At 43.9% G+C, this 21,517-nt stretch overlaps 1 protein-coding gene across 1 annotated transcript in view; it reads left to right on the forward strand.

Moving 5' to 3' along the window:
- The window catches only part of Ca8 (carbonic anhydrase 8), a 69,597-nt gene that overhangs the window by 23,908 nt on the left and 24,172 nt on the right, over nt 1-21,517 (forward strand). Inside the window, exons 4-7 of the mRNA XM_057791079.1 lie at nt 14,442-14,537; nt 18,340-18,402; nt 19,325-19,373; nt 20,589-20,701. Of these exons, the coding sequence (XP_057647062.1) occupies nt 14,442-14,537; nt 18,340-18,402; nt 19,325-19,373; nt 20,589-20,701 (321 nt within the window). The remainder of the gene's footprint in view (nt 1-14,441; nt 14,538-18,339; nt 18,403-19,324; nt 19,374-20,588; nt 20,702-21,517) is intronic.

Consider the following 21,517-nt stretch of genomic DNA (forward strand, 5'->3'; position numbering starts at 1 on the left):
AAGACACTGGCTCTTGCAGATGCTTTGAAGATGCATGTTTCTAAAAGAACTTTCTTAGTAAAGAACAGGAAAGTGAGACACTCAGCTTCCGAGTCTGACATGCTTCCTGCTTGACACCACCTCACTGAATAGCTGGCTTCCTCTGGCATCAAGGAAAACAGCTGAACAAACCCAGGAAACACGGCAGGACCTGATGCTGGAGTCCTCTGGAGTCTGCTGTGGTTATCTAGCTCAGACGCTTCGTAAGCACAGATGGGGAGGAGGGTCTCTTTCAGAATCAATTGCATCTGAGTTCAGAGGTCGCCATGAATGAATGTGATTATGGAAACTCACAGCGGCCTGTGTGGTGCCCTTAGGCCTTCCCCCGAACTATTAAAAGAAGAGGCAGGAAGACTGAAAGTCGGAGAGAATTGTGCTTAAATCCAGGAGTGCTGGTTTTCCTGATTTCTGTTACCGTCGGATAGCTCTCACAGTGGCTCCTTTTTAGTGTCTGACTTCTGACAGCCCCGCCCACCTCCGAGGACGAATGGCCTTGCCTCATTTTGATAGGCGCCTTCACATTCTGCCTCTGTCTTTGACCTGCCTGAACTGCTTCTACATAATGCTAAAAGGAAAGAAAGAAAGAAAGAAAGAAAGAAAGAACAGAAGGAAAAGCATGTGCAGCCCTCCCCTCTCTCCAATCCCGTTCTTTGCAGCTCTTGAAGCCCTGACATGATACTTGGCTGCTTCCTTCTGGGAAAATCTTTTCTCATTTGTGCTGAAAGAAGTCTGGACTTTTCGAGTTCCTGCAGAAACTTATTTGATAGACCTGTTTTCTCATCTTATCATTTCCCAAGGTCAGGCCTTGTTTCTGTCACGTCTTTATTTCAGGCCCACAGGCAGAATGATGCTTAAGCTGAGATTGAGAATTTTTTTTTTTTTTTTTTGGTTTATCGAGACAGGGTTTTTGTGTAGCTCTAACTGTCCTGGAACTAGCTCTGTAGACCAGGCTGGCCTCGAACTCACAGAGATCTATCTGCCTTTGCCTCCCAAGTGCTGAGATTAAAGGTGTGTTATGCCATTGCTGTGATGAGATACCCAAGAAAAGCAGCCTAAGGCAAGATTTATTTTGAATTGTGGCTTTCAGAGGCCTGGGTCCTGGTTCTGAAAAGCTTATTCCATGGCTGTCTGATAGTATATGCTTGGACTGGATATCCCAGCAGCAGGAGCTTCTGAGAGAAGGCTCTTTACTCTGTGGTGGCCAGGAAGTAGTGTGTGCGTGGGAAGGAGAGGGGGATGAGGTGTAATCCTCAGTGCCATGTCCTGGTGACCCACTTCCATCATCTAGGTTCCACCCTCTATAGTTTCTAACCACCTCCCTAAATAGCACTCCTATTGGCCCTCAGCACGCGAGCTTTTGGGGCATCTCCAGACCATAACCCGTGTGTCTCCCTACCTGTAGTCTCCATTCTCCAGTGGCTCTAGTTTCGTGTCAGAGGTCTAGAACGGGGCACCACGTTCTAAAACTGAGCCCATCCTACTTTTGATGGCATATTGGTGTGTGTGTGGGGGGATCTTAGCTCTCCGCTCTTTCTTCCTTGTCTCTTGTATCTGTGAGTTTCGATTCTCATCTCGTCTGTCCCCCTACACTCTTGCCTCACTGCTCACCTCCTTCTCCAGTCCATTTTTTCTATCACATCCAGGGAAGCCGGAGGGTAGAGAGAGGATTCCCAGGGTTGAGAAAGGCTAGGCGGGAGGAAGGGAACTAGAGCAGAGAAGTCCTTGGGAATATGGGTCACTCTGGCACTGAGCATTAGATCCTTAAGTGGGGAAGAAAGGGATTAGGGACATCTGTGCCAGATTGGAGTAGGAAATAGAGGAAATGAGAGACTCTGAGTAGAGGGGATGTGAAGGCTGGGCTCCAGAGAGGTCAGTGGGCCTCTGTAACGCCAGTGGGCGGGGGGCAGGAAAGGCGTCGGTGAGTGGAGATAAGGGCTGCTGTCTGAGACCTGGGAGATGCGGCATTGTGCCGGAGTCAGCCAGAGCGGACCTCTGAAAAGAACTGGTGTCAGAGCTAGAACTGTTCTGCTCGTGGAAACGTGGAAACCTCTGAAAGGAAATGCCATTAAGCGTTTGCTGATAGGAGACTTCAGCAAACTCACGGGAGTGCCCAGGGTACTGGTGGGTCATAGAGTCTTTCAGAGTTTATGACTTTTTCCATTGTAGTGATTCACTCTTCTGCGGTTTAACACTGTCATGTTATTTCTGTTAATAATAAACCTGTTTATCTTGAAGATAGTTTTCTGTTAAGCTTCCATGGAATCTTGAAACCTTTTCCTCAGTGCCAAACAAATGACTATATGACTATGGAGTGTCAGAGTTTCAAGACTTTGGACACATTTATCGGCTGCTGAGACTTAAGTATATGAAGATTCACGTTTCCCAGGGACTAATGGTAAAGTCACACAGTCAATTATAGGAAATTAGCGTCCGTGAACCTTGTAGTGAAAACTCCATCAAGTCTTGGCTCTGGCACTCGAGGAGGGTGAGTTACACAGTCTGTAAGTCGGTCTGATGTCTTAGGACAGCAACCTGCTCACCAGGCACTTCTGCTAGGGTGGATCATTTTAGCGTTTGACTCTCACTGAGGTCTCGTGGGCGGGAAAAGAGTTGTAAAGAGTGAGGAAGGCTGGGTTTCTTTGTCAGAGAAACTGTTCTCTGCTGCTCTAACACACCCATGCTACAAGCAAGCAAAACCTTTGACCCACTTGAGGGTGTTTGGCGGCCACAGTAAGAGTTTGGGTTCCGCCTGTACAAGGTAACCCTTGACTACCCACTGTACCATCTATTTTCAAAGCAAAGCCTGTCCGGGTTCCTCGTAGACCAGCAACAGCTGGGTCCTGGCCTGGGGTTGTTGTAATAGGAGGAGCGGGGCTGCGTCCCTGGCACCCAGCCGCCTGCATGGCTAGCTTATGCCCCGAAATAATTACACGGAAACTGTATTCTTTTGAACACTGCCTGGCCCATTAGTTCCAGCCTCTTATTGGCTAGCTCTTACATATTGATCTAACCCATTTCTAATATTCTGTGTAGCCCCATGAGCTGGCTTACCAGGAAAGATCTTAACCTGCGTCTGTCTGGAGTGGGAGAATCATGGCGACTCACTGACTCGGCTTCTTTCTCCCAGCATTCTGTCTGTTTACTCCACCCACCTAAGGGCTGGCCTATAAATGGGCCAAGGCAGTTTCTTTATTAAATGAAAGTAACTCCTCCATCACGGGGTGGTGTAGCCGCCTCGACGGGTTACTCTGTCTAGGGTTTGTAACCCGCCTGGCTGGCCAGTTATTCCAGGGTCACGGAGAGGCACCACCTAAAAGACACAGGCTGATGAGAGAAAGGAGGCTCTGCTTATGTTGTCAAAGCCTCCGTTTATTAGGGTCATGGTTACAGCTTATATAGCCCCTGGATGGGGAGCTTGGGGGGCTGGGGCATGGGGTCTTGCCACGTGGTTCCACGCTCATCACGCTCGTCACGTAGTCCGAGGGGTTACGATGGGTCAGGTCACGATTCCTTGGTCGGGAAGTCACAAGGTGACACACCTAGTTGCCTAGATAGTTTGGAATGTGAGGCAGGTTCCCTTAACAGAGGCTCTCTATTAACAGTTAATTTGGGTGTGAGATAGGGTGTGAGATAGGCTTGCTCAATAAGACTATTCTCAATACAATTGGAAAGTGAAGCCCTCTGCAAAAGCTCCTCGCAGCGGTGCTTCCTGTAAATTTTGGGGGGACACGGCTCCTGACATATCCCCCTTCCTTTTATAAAAGCAGGCATCTATCAAGTGGAGGGCACCAGGTCAGAGTCTAACCCCGGTGTCAGGTCTAAATGAGAAGGGACTGGGACAAGGAAGGGACCCTCCTCCCGGATGGTGGAGCAATTTACCTCTCCTGGGAACAGAGGGGTGCCTTATGAGTCTTACGCCGAGTGGGGACCAGGTCCTTTTTTTCCCCCTTACCCGTCCTCGGGTTCCCAGGACCCTGTCTTAGGTTGGGGGATGTCCTGCCATAAGTTGCCCGTCCCTGGAGCTCCTGAAATAAAGGGTATCTAGCAAGACCTAAAGTAAGCAGATCTTTGACCACAGGGCACCCTGTCTTAGGCCATGTGGAGGGCGCTCCTCGTGCCTGGCACCATGCCATGTTGAGCCGGTTTCTACAACCTCTGTATGGTGTGCTGTTCAGGCGAGGGTCCACACTAATTCCCGTCATTGGGCCCCTGTATCTTTCATTAATGAAAAGACTGTGAGGAGCTCCTCAAATAAAAGATATAATAATATAATTTTTGGCACCAATAGCTCCATCCTCCAGACCAGAAGAAAGGGCGTTTTCCAAACCCAGTATTCACCTTTAGTCCGGCCTAAGGTATATCCTCCTTCCTAAATGCCTACTCCACAATAAGATTACGAGTGCTGCCTGCCAAAAATTAGGGCAGTGTAAAGGGATCAAAATCTAAAATTTTTAACATATGCATTAAACCTAAACATTTTACAGCATGTGTCAAACCTTTTCCAACATCTATAAGCAGTTACAAACATCATTAGGTCAATTCCAGTAAGAATACATACATTGACAGACATTGTTGTTATCAAATACCACCAGTTCCAGTCTCTGAACAATAGTCAAAACCCCAATCTTCCCCCTTCTTAAGTAAAGAGGGGTTAGTATTTTAATTAAAATGAGTTTTTTGTGTCCCAAAGTTTAAAACAGTCAAATGTTTAGTCTACACCTCAGCTGCAAAGCAAACAGAATGCAGACTGCAGAAGCAGTTCAACATTTGTGCTTCAGGGCAGGTGGGCTTCCTGGGTGAGGTGAGCTGGAGTCAGCTATCTGAAGCACATCCTGGCAATTATCTCAGCAGTCTCCCTGGACTCTCTAAAGGCAGCATGATGTCCTGCAGAGTGGCGTAGCAGGTTCTGTTATCAGGCACTCCTCCTTGGGGGCAGAGAAGACCGACCGGACCAAGCATTCCTCTCCAATCTCCTCTGGGAAGTCCTCTGTGGGGTGTCTGCAGCCACGACATCAGGTTTAGCTTTTATATTTTCTTTCTGTGAAAAAAGCATAAACATCTCCTCGACCCCAAATATATATAGGTCGGGTTTTTTCATAATGCATTGCAAGGGCCTTTTTACCTTGCCTTAGTAAAGGTTAGCTTGGTGTCATCATGTTAGATCCGTTTGCATCAGGATCTGTGTGCAACTGTTATAAGTTGCTGTGTGCAACTGTAATAAGTTGCTTTGTGTAACTGTTATAAGTTGTTTTTAAGGAGCCTTGGTACGCTCCATAATTTTTTTTTATTAATTATTAGCCATATGTGCAGTTTTTCCATTGGAAGAGCCATTTGTAAAATTTAGCATAAAATCCTTTAAGGGATTTTTAGCTATAACATTAGCAAAATACAGGTGTGTGAATCGTAGCAATGATCATCTGGGAAAAGATTTTTGTTTTGGCCTTTGAATTGAGCAAAGGCAATTGTCCAGGAATCGATCTTAAAATTATCGATGAATCTATTGTTTAGTATAAGAAACATTGATCATAGTCAATATTCTGTTAAACCATCTCCCAGATTTTATCCTGCCCTTTTGTATTAGACAGGCTACTGTTCTAAATTAAGAATTTCATATCTTAACTGACAAAACTGAGAAGGTTTAGCCATAAACAGCATTTTTTATAAAACTGTTGTAGAACAAGTTTTATATTTAATATACATACTTGCCATAGCTGTATTATAATTAATATACTGTACCTGTTGATTTATATTTTACCTGTTTGAGTACCTGTTTGGCAGCTTTCTAAGCTCTCTATTGGAAACTATTTTTTGTAAGAATTTTACCTAGCAGCTCAAGGTCTCCTATAAGAATATTATAACTAGAGCTTTAACCATTGAATATCTAAAAGCTTATAAGCTATTCTCTTAAGTTGCAAGTCTGTCCCACAGATAGGAAAATGAAAAAAGGAAGCATTTTAACTAATGATATTGGCCTCATTAGACACCACCATGTAGAAGAATAAAAATAGATCCATATCCATTTCCATGTATAAAACTTAAGTTTAAATGAGCCAAAGGCCTCAGCATATAAAAATTATGTTGAACCTCACAGAGAAAAATTTTTTGAAGTACACTTTGCCACATCTCAAACATAGCCTCAGTGGCACAAACATTTGGAAAAACCATAAATTATATCTCCTGAATTGAGAAACTTTTGTATAACAAGACTATAGAGTGGGAAAAGATCCTTACTTATCATAAACCCATTTTAAAAATATATGAAGAACTCAGAAAATTAGTTATTAAAAATTTAATCCAATAAAAATATTTGTTACAAACCTAAACTGAAAACTCTCAACAGACGAACCTAAAAATGACTGAGAGACAGTTTAAAAAAATGTTTAAACATAATATCCTTTAGCCATCAGAGAAATGTAAATTAAAACTCTGAAATTTTATTTTATCCTTGTAAAAATGACCAAGATTAAAAATTATTATTAACAATTTATGCTTAAGAAAATGTGGGTAAAGAAAAAACTTCATTGCTGGAAGTGCATACTTGCATTGGAGGTGTAAACTGGCAGTCACTTTTGGATCATACACAGTATTGAAAGACCTGGATAAATCCAGACTTCTCCAGCAGGAAGAGAAGAATCAAAAATCTAGGGCTAGCCTGTTCAGCAACCCTGCCCTAGGAACCAGCTGAAGACAAAACCAGATTGCAATCCTGATAACAATCCTGAAACAGGGAGTTTTCCCCCTGTGATTATCACTGTACTGTTTTAGGAACGAGCTGATTACCCTGGGAGTGGTCCCGAGAGGCAGGGAGCTGTCCCCCTGTGACCATCCCTGGATTTTTGGAATTTTTATGACCCTCCTGGACCACAGGGCTGTGGTCTTTTTTCTAAAAATTTCCTCTACAGGTCACTAGAGGCCAAACTCTTCCCCCACGTGGGTCATGGGCCTCATGCGATTGCAGCAAGGACAGTCTCCTGCAAGTCACTGGGGGGGCTGTGCCCTCCCGAGACCTGAGTGAGAGTCTCCCCAGCATTGGGAGTCCCTCATTACGGCCATTTTTTTAAAATTAGGCAAATATCTACCTTAAAACTTATCAATACCCCTGTTGGGCCTAAATACAAAAGTTTTTTTTGACCATAAAAACATGTGCTCAGCTATGTTTATAGCAGAACTACTTTATCATAGCCAAAATCTGAAAATAACCCAAGTGTATCTCTTTTACACCTAGGATAAATGAGACATCATCCTTTTAAATATCCATGAATACCATAAAATATCTTGGAGTAACTCCAAGCAAGCAGGATAGAAGTTTTTGGGTCCTGTTACCTCTGATTGTGAAGGCAAAAATGTTTTTTATTTTTAACCATTATCACTTGTTAGAGTATAACTCTGGCCCTCGATAAATTTAGTGAGAGGCCTGAGTCCTGAGTCTCAGCAGTCTACCCTCAAGCAACACCTGGAAGCAGGAAAGGACCACAAGCTGAGACAATACGACTCCCACCCAAGAGTGGGCGTACAAATGAAAAAACTTGTATGATAAAAACTTTAACTCTTTTAAGAAAAAATTTAAGACATTAGAAAATAAAGATCTCCTATTTTCTTGGCAAAGTAGAAGAAAACAGCAAAAATGACCATTTCACTGAAAGCAGTCTACAGATTTAGTGTAAATGTCCATTAAAAATTATAGCAACATTTCTCACAAAACTCACATACAAAATTAATGCAAATGTACATTAAAATTATAGCAAAACTTTTTACAGAACTCGAAAGAACAATCCTCAACTTTATAAGAAAGAAATAAAAATTCAAGATATCCTAAACAATTTTAAAAATCCTCTGAATGTATCACAGTCTTTGATTACAAAACTTTTCTACAGAACCACAGTACTGAAATTAATCTACCTTAGATATAAATTTATATGCCTACAAACTAAAGATTTTTGACCAAGAAGCAAAATTTTAGAATGGAAAAGAAGCACATTTATCTCCTTTTATTGTCCTGAAGTTGTAACTTTCTGAGTCCAGACCTCCTTAAAGCAAACTGTCTGGCAGCCTCCACTCCACATGGCAGGCGGCTAAGACACAGGCTTTCTAGCCCTAGGGTGTCTTCTGTGGAATCAGGGTGGAGTTTAGCAGCTTTCGCTTGTCTAGCTCCGTTTGCCCGTTTGTCTAAAATCCTGCCTTTTTCCATAGTGAATTGTAAGTCCTGAATCTGAGAGGAAAGGTCTGAGAGTTCATGCTACAATGTAAGAACTTGTTTGAGACCTTCTATCTGGGCCTTAAGGGCGGCTTTGTATTGAACAATTTCTGAATCAAAGGCAAGCTATCGGGAGCAGTCAGAGCATAGGGCAGTGGCTGCGGAGTCCTTTTTGGCTGACTAAGGAAGACACGGAGAACAGGGTGTATTTCTGGGCCTGTTAAAACTAACCAGGGGCATATTTCATCTATAAAACAAAAAAATGCAACTAAATCTCTTTTTTTTACTCTTACTCCTCTCACCCTGAGTGATTGTTTAAATTCCTTTATGAATTTCTCTTCCTTTGAAAGCGAATGGCCCATGTCTTGTGGGACGACAGCGAACCTGCGCCTACCTTATCCTGCAGATCTGTCCGAGTTCTACAGCTGCAGAATCTTCTATTTCTTGTTGTTGTCCCGGGACTGCGCATCGTCGTCCGGGAAGTTAACCGTGCTCCGAGTCACTGGTTCGGGCGCCACTGTAGCCGCCTCGACGGGTTACTCTGTCTAGGGTTTGTAACCCGCCTGGCTGGCCAGTTATTCCAGGGTCACGGAGAGGCACCACCTAAAAGACACAGGCTGATGAGAGAAAGGAGGCTCTGCTTATGTTGTCAAAGCCTCCGTTTATTAGGGTCATGGTTACAGCTTATATAGCCCCTGGATGGGGAGCTTGGGGGGCTGGGGCATGGGGTCTTGCCACGTGGTTCCACGCTCATCACGCTCGTCACGTAGTCCGAGGGGTTACGATGGGTCAGGTCACGATTCCTTGGTCGGGAAGTCACAAGGTGACACACCTAGTTGCCTAGATAGTTTGGAATGTGAGGCAGGTTCCCTTAACAGAGGCTCTCTATTAACAGTTAATTTGGGTGTGAGATAGGGTGTGAGATAGGCTTGCTCAATAAGACTATTCTCAATACAATTGGAAAGTGAAGCCCTCTGCAAAAGCTCCTCGCAGCGGTGCTTCCTGTAAATTTTGGGGGGACACGGCTCCTGACAGGGTGGGGGTCAGCTTTATTCCAGTGTCCTTTGAAGGAGTTAGGTGACTCCGCACAGTGGGCCATCTGAAGCCCTGCCGCAGATACAGTAACAGTGACAACTAGTTCTTAGGAGCAGTAAGCAGTGCTGTAAGCGGGAAAGCTGCCCTCCACCCCCAGAACTCCCTGCTTCAGTGCCCTCACTGGCTACACATAAGCAGTGCTAATGCCAGCAAAACAGGATGGGCATAGAGGGGGTGTGAGCACGGGGGGCAGAGCAGGGAATAAACCAGGCTTATGAAGTACAGTGCTCCTTAGCTTGCAGAGGACCTGACGCTCAAAGGCAGAGGTGACTTCTGAAGCTCACAGGGCTGCTGCGGTTGCGGGGCTGAAAGGAGAGTCAGCCTGTGATTCCTGGCTGAGGTCTGCCAGAGCCCCTTGCTTCTGAGAGCTCAGAGATGCAGGCATGCAGATTGCAGTCTTTCCCTGCTGCCCTTGGAGTCCTCAGACACGCCCCCAGCAAGCCTGCACTTGTCTCCATGTCTGCCTTTGAAGTTTATCTACCAAGGCCCTTCCACTCACGATAGCTGTCTGCTTGGACCTCTCAGAAGACAATGGGGGAAACGTGGCTGCACCTCCCTTTCGAGTTGCTTCATCACTACAGCCTTGGTGTGTAGACTTTAATTCAAATCCATTTGCGTCTAGAGTCCTTTGTTGAACTACCTCCATTAGAACAATATGTGCCCGTTCTATAAAGATTGTATTTATGCATGATCACGTTAACGAAGTCTCCTCTCCTTATCTGGGGGTATTGGTTCCAAGACCTCTAGTAGATGACTGAAACTGGATCTTTCTAACCCTGTGTGTATGAACTGTCTTCTAATATACATAAATACCAATGATAGAGGGATTTATGAATTGGACACAGTATAGAGTAACAATAACTAACAATTAAAAGGTTAAATTATAGCAATGACTGTGGTAATAATTTCTGCTCAGATTTTTTTTTGACTACAGGTAAATATGGAAAAGATACCATGATGAGAAAGAGTACTGTATGCATTGTGTGTTCTGTGGTGTGTGGCAGAAACTGACTGAAGAGGCGTGTGATAAAAACCAGTAGGAGCAGAGCTGAGGATGCTGTCTGTCGTGGGAGCTTTGCTTGCCCCTCCCCGTCCTTCTGTTCAGTCCTAGATTTGCTGTGATGCCCATTTAGCCACCAGGCCTTCTCCTCATCCTCCCACTGCTACTCTTCTTCAGATGTAATCCCCACTGCTCTCTCTTCTTCTTTGGCTTGTACAACCTGCATCACTCTCTTTTCTTCAGGCAAACTGAAGGAGTAAGAAAGGGTGGGGTGAAGGAGAAGGGAGGAAGAAGAGGGAAGAAAGGAGGGAGACAGCAGGCGTTTTAAATTATGGAGTTGGTCTCTGTGACAGAGGGGTGGCGAGACCCAAATCCCCAGGGCAAGTTGGAGGTAAGAAATTTTTTGCAGAAATTGGCATTGTAGTTGGAGGTTTAGTGAGAAACTGTTGTAGAATTTTGTCTTGTCCTGGAGGCAGGATTCTTTTCTTTTTAGGGACTTAAGTATTTGGTCTCATGGCATTCAACTCAGTGGATAAGGCTCACCAATGCTACGGAGGGTAACTAGGTTTTCTCAATGTCTGTTAATTTAAGTAGTAATCAGAGCTACAAAACACCTTCCCAACAGCATTTGGACTGCTGTTTGGCCAAAATGAGCTCTATAGCTTCGCTCTATAACAACCTAACTCATAAAAGCAACTATACCAAAAGCTGGGCATGGTAGTGCATGCCTGCTGTAATCTCAGCCTCCGGAGCTGAGGAGGGAGAGTTGCTGTGAATTTGAGGCTAGCCTGGGCTCTGTAGTAAGTACTATGCTAGCCTGGCTTACACAGCAAAGCCTTGACTCATGCCCTACTTCTCTTCCCACCCAAAGCTACCAGCACATAGCCCTATTGCAGTTTTTCAGCTGTAGTTCCCATGGTCCCACCTTGCTTGTATTCCAGCCTCTGGTGCATTCGCCCCACTGCAAGAAAGGCCCTCGAAGAAAAGAGGTTGTTGGAAAAATTCGATTGCTTCTCAGTAGCATCATGTTACCAATGTAATCATATGCTGGCCTGGTGTTTCCACATTAGAATCGTGACAAAATCTAAAGCACCTCGCAGTCTGACCCCCTTTCCTTCTAGCCCCTCTTCCAACATTCTTCTAAGGAAGAACTGTGAAAACGGTAGGAATAAAGGAAGGGCTGGGGAGAGCAGACATAATCGGAATAAATCAAGCCTTTGAGATGCGAACAGACTGTGCTGTGGTTACAAGACAGGAAAGGGGAGTGTTCTGGGAAAATCCCATGAGAAAACCTGGCTGCCAGAGGCGGAAGAAGCCTGGAGGCTGAAGAATCAGGCAGCTAGAGTATTATAAAGCACCCGAGGACTCAGAGATGAAAGTGTGGCCAAAAATGGGCGACAAACTGGTGGATCTCCATGGCTTGTGATTAATGTGATATTTTGTTTGTGATCTAACAAATAAAGCTTGCCTGAAGATCAGAGTGCAGAGCTAAGCGACTAGTTAGCCATAGAGGTCAGGTGGTGGTGTCATACATCTTTGATCCCAGCACTCAGGAGACAGAGGCAGACAGATTTCTGTGAGTTCAAGACCACCCTGAGCTACATGAGATTGATCCCGTCTAAAACAGAAACAGAGCCAGACAGTGATGGCTCACACCTTTAATCCCAGTACTTGGTAGCTGCATGTCTTTAATCCCAGCTCTAAAAGGTGGAGACAGGAAGCGATATGGTTGGGTGGAGAGAGGAATATAAGGCAGGAGGAGACAGGAGCTCGGCGCATTCAGTCTGAGGATTTGTAGAGACAGGATCTTGCCTATTTGGTCTGAGCATTTGGAGAAGAAATGTAATGGCTGACTGCTCCTCCTTCTCTGATTGTTCAGTTTTCATCATCCAGGTTTTTATTTAATAAGACTAACTAAAATTGCATTACACTCAGGTAAGAGGGAGGGGGCCTAGACGGTGGTCATGGACGCTGGCTTCTTCCATGTTGTGGTTACTTGGTTTACTTCAAGTGGCAGTAGAGCTATCGGGCACCTTCCTGGTGGTGGCAATGCCAGGGTCTGGTCATAGAACCATATGCCAATAAACTGGAGATAATGGTGCAGGAAAATGGTGGCTACTCGGGCAGGCATGGTGGTTGCAACTCAGAAATGGTTGCAGCTAGGTCAAGCTTGCTTACCTCAGGTGAATTAGACAGACAAGGTTATGAACAAAATCGTGTACCCTACCAATTCCAGTACATGTGATTATGAGTATATTTGGCGATGGGTGGAGACCCAGGAGGACCAAGGAGAATAGGTTGCAGAGATTCTCTTGCTACTTTTGTTTTGTTTTATTGTGCTAGCCATGTGGGGACCACAGACAGCTGCTGCCCATTTTATGTCGGGTGGGCCGAAACGCTAGTGTCTCCCTTATTTTCCTTCAAGGGAAAGAAGAATCACCATTGTTACAACAATTTGAGATTTGCAGAGAAATTGTGAAGGTAATATAAAAGTTTTCTATGTGACTCATAGCAATTTTCACCTATCAGCATTCATTTGTTAGAATTATTATGCTAACACTGATCCTTCATGAAGTCTGCATTTCATTCTGGTTTTCCTTAATTTTTATGGAAGTTCCTTATGTCTCAGACTCCAGTTTGCGACACCTTATTACTCTGCTCTGGTGGTCTCTGCCTCCTCTCGCCTGGACCACGTTCTTACATTCTTCTTGATGGTCTCGACCGTCCTGAGATACCCTGGCCAGATGTTTTGCCTGATGTTTTTTTATCAGAATTACGTTGTAGTTAAAGGTTACTGGGAGGGAGAACACAAAGGCACGTGCCATCTTCATTACGTATCAAGACACCTACTGTCAGTGCGGCTGGAGTTTGTAAGGCTCCTTTACTAAAAGGCCCCGCTCTGCCCCCTCTGTGTACAGGGCTCTTTTTGCAACAGTCACCGTTAACTGTGCACAGAGTGGCCCCTTAAAGCTATTACTGTGTTTAGAAAAATGTGCCCAGGCCCCTGGAGGGCAGGTACAAGCAATGACTGACTGAGCTGGGAAGAACAGCAAGCCAAAGTAGACGTCAGACCCCCAAACAGGCAGAAAACAAAAAGTCATGCTTTTAAAAAGGGGATGAATGTTTTGTTTCTGGAAAAAAAGTTCCCCATGGTATTTTATGAGAAGAAGACAACCTTTAAATTCTGTTATGTGATGGATAAAGATTTCCTTCTGCTGGAGGGAGGGCTCGGAGCTTTATCGATCGAACAAGAGCCACGGCCTCTTATCTGTACCACGGGGCTGCTTTTGACAGCCATTGTTGCAGCCACAGGAGAAAGCTTAGAATGATTCGGCATGTTGTTAATTGAGAATAGGAGGCTGAGAAAGGCGATGCCTTGATTGGTCACACTGGACCGTTGCAGTCCTGGTGAGTCTGTCTTCGCAGCCTGGCCTCCGGTTGCTGATTCCAATGCTGATTCTGCTGCCTCCCTCTAGTGGTCAGCTTTATTTTTTTCATTTATTGAAAACAGATTCTTTTTTTCATACGATCTATCATTATTTTAGTTTCTTCTCCCTCTATTCCTCCCAGTTCCTCCACACCTCCCCTACCTCACAGATAAGATTGTATCTGTCGTTGAAGAAATGGCCTTTTTCTAAAAATACATTCCCCTCCTCCCAGCAGTTTGCTGTTTCTGGATATTCTCAGGTAATTGAAATAATCTGTCAGATTTTGAGAATGGCTTTTTAGGTTTTTTATATGGAGGTCACAATCCAATCTCCCCTCTCTGTTGGTGCTAGGGTTTACACTTCGGCTATTTATCTCTCTGCCTACCTCTCTACCACTAGGTGCACACACCCTGCCTCCATCCTTCCAATGAGCAACCATTTGTCTAGACCTGTGGTTTTGCTCCCTTGCCATCCACAGCCTGGATTTGGAGAATGACAGCTCATCAGGTGTGGAACTTTGAGTCTCCCTGAGCTGGACAGAAGGAGGGAGACTCTTACAGAGAACTTTGCTTGGGGTAGTAGTCTATTTTGACTGACTGTGGTTCTTCTATACTGGACACCGTGGAGATTCTGAGTGCCTGGTTTTCGGAGGTGGATGCTAAGTGACGCTGTGTTCTCTCTTCAGCTCCATCTGATCCACTGGAATTCCACGCTGTTCGGCAGCATCGACGAGGCGGTTGGGAAGCCCCACGGCATCGCCATCATCGCCCTGTTTGTTCAGGTAAATGGTCCTGCTGTGAGGGCACATGGCTTAGAGACGCTTTCTTGAAGTCATTTGGTCAAATTATTTAATCACAATTTTATTACTTGGAGTTCAAATGAAACACAGATAAACACTGATAATTTAACCCTTCATAAGATTTTCTTTTATAAAACACTTCACTTTTTTGTTATTTTCTTCAGAATGGTATTTGGGGCCTTTGGAGAAACAAGTTAGACAATGTCTTCTGAAGTCAGAATTCATTTTATTCAGGAAAAAAGAATTCAGAGTTTCTCTCTCTCTTAGATCCAGACTTTCTAAAAAAAAATCTAAGAAATAATAATAATACAATCACCTTGTCTTTTTGTTATTAATAATTTTTGCTCAAAGATGATTTGAAATGCTTTGTAGAAAGCAATGATAAAATAAGACTGGCAAAGGCCATGGCAGACTTAGCAATCTAAGCTGGGCACTGAGCTGTGATGACAGAAAATGCTCAATGTTTTAGCAGACGCATACAATGGAACCCCTGAGCTATAAAGTAGAAACTTGGTCCTTGGGAATTTTAGCAATTTCTTGCGTCTCAGAAGAAGAACACTTGAGGCCCATGGGCTGATTTAAAGCAAATCTTTGCAATTTAAATTGAATTCTCTTCCCGCTCTCTACTTTATGCTTACGTAGGCACGAAGCTACACTTGTTTAGTTTTGCAACTATTATATAGGCAGAAAAGAATCAGAAATTATTGGCAGAATGCTTTTAATTTTAGTGTATTGAAGAATTAACTTTAAAAAGTCCTCTCTTTTCTGTAACCTGGAAATGTGAGTGGAGCATCAAGCAGGCAAAGTTGAGGCAGTGGAAGGCTTTGTGCCGTCATTTAGGAGTAAGAATAAGGATCATAAACAGAGGAACACAAGCAAGTCATCGTGTGTGGGGACATGAGAACAGGGGAGCTCCACTTTAGACTTGGTACACAGTGGGTTTGTGAATTGAATTAGGTATGATCATTTAATGTTCCCACTGTCGGATCCTCCATGTGTAGTGGTCTGAGGACTACGGGGTGGGGGTGGGGGGCTGAATTGCAAACCTAGCCTCCTGGGACTAGCCCCTGGAACAAGCTTGTGGCCACGGAAAGCTCCAGAACACACACAGTTGTCCTCACCTCTATCCATTGGTGTGAGGAAAGATGCAGGTGGCTGTGCAAAAATTGATTTTTCTCAGGAAAGAGTTACCTAACCTGTGAGAGTGAACTCTCACCGAGTAAGGAGTGGCTGAGGAGCTTTGGGTGAAGCAGGGAATAAAGGAATTCTCAATACCCCAGGCTGGAGCGCTGGCCTCAGCCATGGACACCAGAGGAGGAAGTGGGGTGCCGCTTGCTGACTTGATTCTAAAAGCTTGGCTCGGACAAGGAAGGGCTAAAGGAGCAAAAGCAGGTGGCAAGTTTTGAGATCTGAGGTCTGATACTTTCCTTCTGCGCATGATGAGCTAGTGCAGTCTGAAAATACAGAAAGGAGGCTGGAGGATTAATGCAGAAGCATCTACGAGGAGAAGGGCCGGTGTGGGGCAGAGGACCTCTCCCTTGGCGTCTTTGATACAAAGCCTTGTATAGAGCAGCTACTCTCTCAGGTGAAGAGAGGCGGGAAGTTGGGGATACTCATGTTTGGTGCCCATCAGCCTTTCGAAACTTGTAAAGCACATTGTAAAGTAAGAGGGACCTGAGTGCAGGGTTTGCCTTTGAAACAGCCAGGCGAGAGAGATAATAGTCAATGAGACAAACCCACCGAAGGCTGGATGGCCTGGATTAGGTGGGACAGCACGTGCGGGATTATTCTCTATTTACACAGGAGCAAAGGAAAGTCTGGCAGATTGTCGTGATGATCAATTGAAGAGCGGGTGATTTAGGGGGATAAAGGGATGGAAGACCTGAGAGTGGACTGAAAGATGTCATTCAATTTAACGAGAAAGGATGAATGAAGGGGCCGAGTATGTTGGCTGCTAACAGCCAGAGGACCGGAGGCTGGGTGGGTATAAAAGCTTGGTCAGAAAGAGTGGCCTCTTGGAGTTGAAAATTTCAAAATGACAGGAAGGAGGAAAAGAGGTTAAGGAAAGCAGCCGTTTCAGGAGCTGAATATGGCAGCGTCAGGGCGAGGAGCTGAGCCGGTCAGGGCAGCAGGAGAGCTCACGGCTGGACCACTGTGCTGTGCGGCTTTCCGTTGTTCTGATGTGGACTCCTCAGTGCTTAGGGTCTGACAGGAGGTTCAGGAAGAGAAAACTGATCAGACCACTCAGTCATGCCTGCAAGAGCTACCTCCAGGTGAAACCATTGAGAGTGAGGAAGGTCCACTTCTCCTCGAGACCAAAGGAGGTTTCTGGTTGAGATGTCAGCTTTTGCTCTTTAAACCTTAGAAATTTTATTTTCTGTTTTTAGAGCCTGTCTCAGGATTTTTTTTTCTTTTTATGACATGGAGCTGATTGGCCATTCTTGGGTTCATTGTTTCTTTCTCCTGCACATTTCATTGTCAACATTGGGATAAACAGGGTGTGTGTGCTGATAGCTACATTAGCTCCTTACAGGTCATTCTGCAGACGCGCGCACACAGGAAACACCTCGCGTGGCAGTGCCTGTCTAGCTGAGATAATGTCTGCTCTTCCTCTCCATTGTTACAGTGCACTGGAAGCAGTTCAAAATCAGGTGGCACCAAACATTTACAAAGACAAGACACTAAGTGTCAGAAAACATATTTCAAGTATCAGTTTTAAAATATATATAGTACATATATTATATATAATCATATACAACACACATAAATATATATAATTATACCATATATTTTAATATTTAGCTATACATTAATAATTATAATGTATAAAATGCAATTATCTGTTATATGGTATATAAATGTATAAATATATATACATAAATATATATTTAAATTAGAAATCTTTCAAAAAGTCTTATTTTACTAAGAATGAAGAAGTTATTGAACAGTGATAACCAGTAATCAAGAGATGTTTTAATTTTGATAACTTTGACATATGAAGCATTACATCCACTTATGAGTTAATGAAAAATTTCAACTTTGATGAAGTATTTATGACCTAACTCTCTAAATGTCAAAGGCAAGAATACAAGGCAAAGTATGTAAATAAATAGAAATGAAAAATCTGGGCATGCTGGTGCCTGTCTTTAATCCTAGCACCCAGGAGGCAGAGGCAGAAGCAGGCTAATGTCTGAGGCTAGCCTGACCTACATACCAGATTTCAAGCCAGGGCTAGTTAGAGAGAGCCTGTCTTCAAACAAACAAATAAACCAACCAACCAACCAACAAACAAAAACCAGACAAGAGTTTAGATGCCTATTTCATCACTTTAATTTGGAGTTACTTATGGCATTTTTCTATAGCAACCATTTATGCTTTTTTTTTTTTTTTTTTTTTTTTGGTTTTTGGAGGCAGGGTTTCTCTGTAGCTTTGGTGCCTGTCCCGGAACTAGCTCTTGTAGACCAGGCTGGCCTCGAACTCAGAGATCCGCCTGCCTCTGCCTCCCAAGTGCTGGGATTAAAGGCGTGCGCCACCACCGCCCGGCTCCATTTATGCTTTTATATTTGCATACGACACCAGTTATAAATATCTGTAGCAAGATGAGGTTGCACAGGCTTTTAAAACTTCAGTTACCTTTAGTTATTGACCTGACCATTAACAGAAAGGTCACTCCTTCCCAAGAAGGCCATTCAGGTAGACTGGAGCCTTGTGTCTGGTAGTTATTTTGGATAAAAGCTAAGCATTCAAAATGCTTTGTTTGTGGTTTGTGCTTTATGTATTTCAGATAGGGAAGGAGCATGTTGGCTTGAAGGCTGTGACTGAGATACTCCAGGACATCCAGTATAAGGTAAGCCATTAGTTAGAAGTTCTATGTGAGTTCCCAGCAGCCGTCTCTAGCCTTGATAAATCTCTAGAAGGGATGTACGGGACTCTGAATAAATGCTAGAGTTAACAATTGTGGTTTATTACAGTGTGGTACTGGGAAAGGGACGTGGGCTGAAGTCTAGGGGGACCTGGAGCAATCTTACTGATGTTCCTTCTGGGCCCCCAGTAATCCCAGTATATTGTGAACTAGGGAGCTCTCAAGGCCCTTGATGTCAGGGACTGGTCATTTAAGTGTGAACTGCCTCATTCATTTCGCTTGGCATCTTCAACCCTGCTGTCATTTCTATCACTGAGTCAAACAAGGCATCCATCCATTTCTGGGCTACACATACTGGCTCACACTAGTGTAGCAGCCTCCAAGGGCCAGGTTGAAAACCACAGGAGTTCTCCTCAAATGTGGCATGGCCCAAGGCGTCAGGTATATGAAAACATCTTACCAAGGGTGGGGATACTCCAAAGGTTCAGAGGCCGTCTCCAGAAGGCAGCCAATGGCTTGTCCTGAAGTTAGGGTATCAAGGCTTTGAGAAGCCTGACCCTGCTGAGACTCGAAGGTGAGGAACATGCTTTCTCTGCCAACTTTTCCTATGGCGTGTGTTTTAGTAAAAATGTTTCTGTGGGTCTGCTAGGCACCAGCTGTACATTCTACACCAGGCATTATAAGAAAAATTTAAATTCAAAAGCAAGCAGCCATCGACTCAGAGCAGGTGTGTTTTATTGGATCCGACTGATCTCACTCCAGTGGGAAAAGTGGCTACTCAGTAATTTTGGGACATGATGAGATCATCACGAAAGACTTTAGTGTAGCTCTTTAGTTTTAATAATTTTTACTCAAAAATTTATACAATTTTGCATTAACATGTCCTGAGTTGCTTTTCCTTTTTCAGGGAAAATCCAAAACAATACCCTGCTTCAATCCCAACACTTTATTACCAGGTAAGCCTGTCTCTGGTGGCCTGAAATGTCCTTTAACCGTGTCACTGCACATGGTTTATCTTAGGGTGCCCGTGGCCACACATTATTAGTTAATAAACTGCACATTATTAGTTAGTGAGGCAGCTTTGTAGTTTCTCTTCTCTATAGCAGGTGTAGTTTCAGATCACTGTTGATAAGGCAGGAAACCTTTCGAATGTTAGGAAACCCTCGCCACAGCTACCTTATTCTGAAGAGAACATTCTCAGTGACATCATTTGTAAAGTGTGAAGTTGCCACCTCAGTGTAAAGGACCCATGGCTATCGAGTAACTGACATACTTCTAAGACTACCAGGCTACCAGAATGAAATCAGCTTTCTATCAAATTTTATAAGGTCATTTCCTTACAGCATCATGATTTAAATGCTCTAATCGTATTTATGCACAGGTAATAATTAGACACAAAACACTCTGAATATAACTTGTAGTTCAAGGTGTTCTTTTTAATAAACGTTTCTCTATTTAAATTGTGTGCTGTTCCATAGTATTTCAAAGAAAACCAAATTGATTGATACATTGTATCATCCTCCTACACTTACCTGCTCTGCCACAAGCTAGTTTCCCTCATAGATTGAATACCTACTTTGGTATAGTTAATCCTGAATTCCTCTTAGGCAATGCCAAGGAGTTCAGATCTGTGACTTTTTTTTCTTATCACATTAGGATTTTAGTACCATGCTGCGGAAGGAGCAGTGTAGAGATAGCTTGAGCAGGATGTTTAAAAACACAGCCTTTGAAAGCAGACTGCCTGGGTTCAAATCCTCTGCCGGTTTTGTATTATCTTGGACAAATTACTAACATTCTGTAACTCGGTTTCCCTATATAAAATAGGGCTAATGTGTCTCATTTCGTTGCTGTGAAGACTCAATAAATTGATTTATACTCCTCTACATAGTACTTGACACATAGTTCAATAGATATCAGCTGTGAACAACTAATGTAAAAAATGGGTAATAGTTTCCTTACTATATTAACCTTGATAGATATGTCTAGTGAGCCACTGATAGAAATTTCTGTAAATATGATGTTTTTCATTGATTATTGTCTTCGCAAATGGTAGTTTAAGACTCTGCATGTGAGGCTCTCACCCACCTGAGAAGTGACAGACTGCATTTTGGACTTCATTGCTGGCATCTTAAGCAGCTTGCCCCTTCTAACTGGCCCCTGTGTTTGCACAGACCCTCTTCTGCGGGATTACTGGGTCTACGAAGGCTCTCTTACCATCCCGCCTTGCAGCGAAGGTGTTACCTGGATATTATTCCGATACCCTTTAACTATATCCCAGATGCAGGTGAGTATGTGCCTTGGTGTCCTTCAGAGTCGAGTCCTGAGTTCAAATCTTCTTCCTGTAAAGGGAAAATGTCTGTTTTATGTTTTAGTTCCTGTTAGGTCAGTCAGAGCTTTCAGGGAAAAGTTGAATATTGTGAGGCAGGGAAAGCAATGGATCAGCCAAGGATGAACAAAACTCATGTTCACTTATGGTCTGTATTTTAAAAGTTACTTTCTGCAGAGTAAATAGAAATCACCCTGGCATAATCAGGACCTCTGGCAGCACCAGGCAGACTCCAGGTTGACTCATCTCTCCGCCTGGTAGACCTTAACTTCCTACATAGCCATGAAGCCTCTGGCACCAGGAGGGCAGTGGACATGTTCATCCCCTTTCTCTTAGTTACTCTCCTACCACTGTGAAACACTATGACCGGAGCATCTTATAGAAGAATGAATTTACTGGGGCCTTAGAGTCAGGGAGCGGGGAGCAGGCGGGCATGGCAATAGAGCAGCAGTTGAGAACGTGGGTCCTTATCTGAAAGCAGGAGGAAACAGAGAAAGAAACAGCTGGGAATTCCAAAAGCTCATCCCCAGTGATACACTTTCTCCAAGAAGGCCACTCCTTCTACTCCTTCCCAGACATTTCTACTAACTGGGATCGAGGCCGTCAAACATGTGAACCTGTTTGGGCCATTCTCATTTAAACCACCACAGCCCCTGATAAACTCTGCTATAAGTAGCCTTGGTCCTGGTGTCTTCCCAGCGACAGGAAAGTAGCCTCCAACATTTCCTTCATGGCCTTACTAGTAGTATCTTAATATCTGTTCTTTGTGGGAGC

Source organism: Chionomys nivalis, chromosome 16, assembly GCF_950005125.1.
Source record: "Chionomys nivalis chromosome 16, mChiNiv1.1, whole genome shotgun sequence".
Taxonomy (NCBI): Eukaryota; Metazoa; Chordata; class Mammalia; order Rodentia; family Cricetidae; genus Chionomys; species Chionomys nivalis.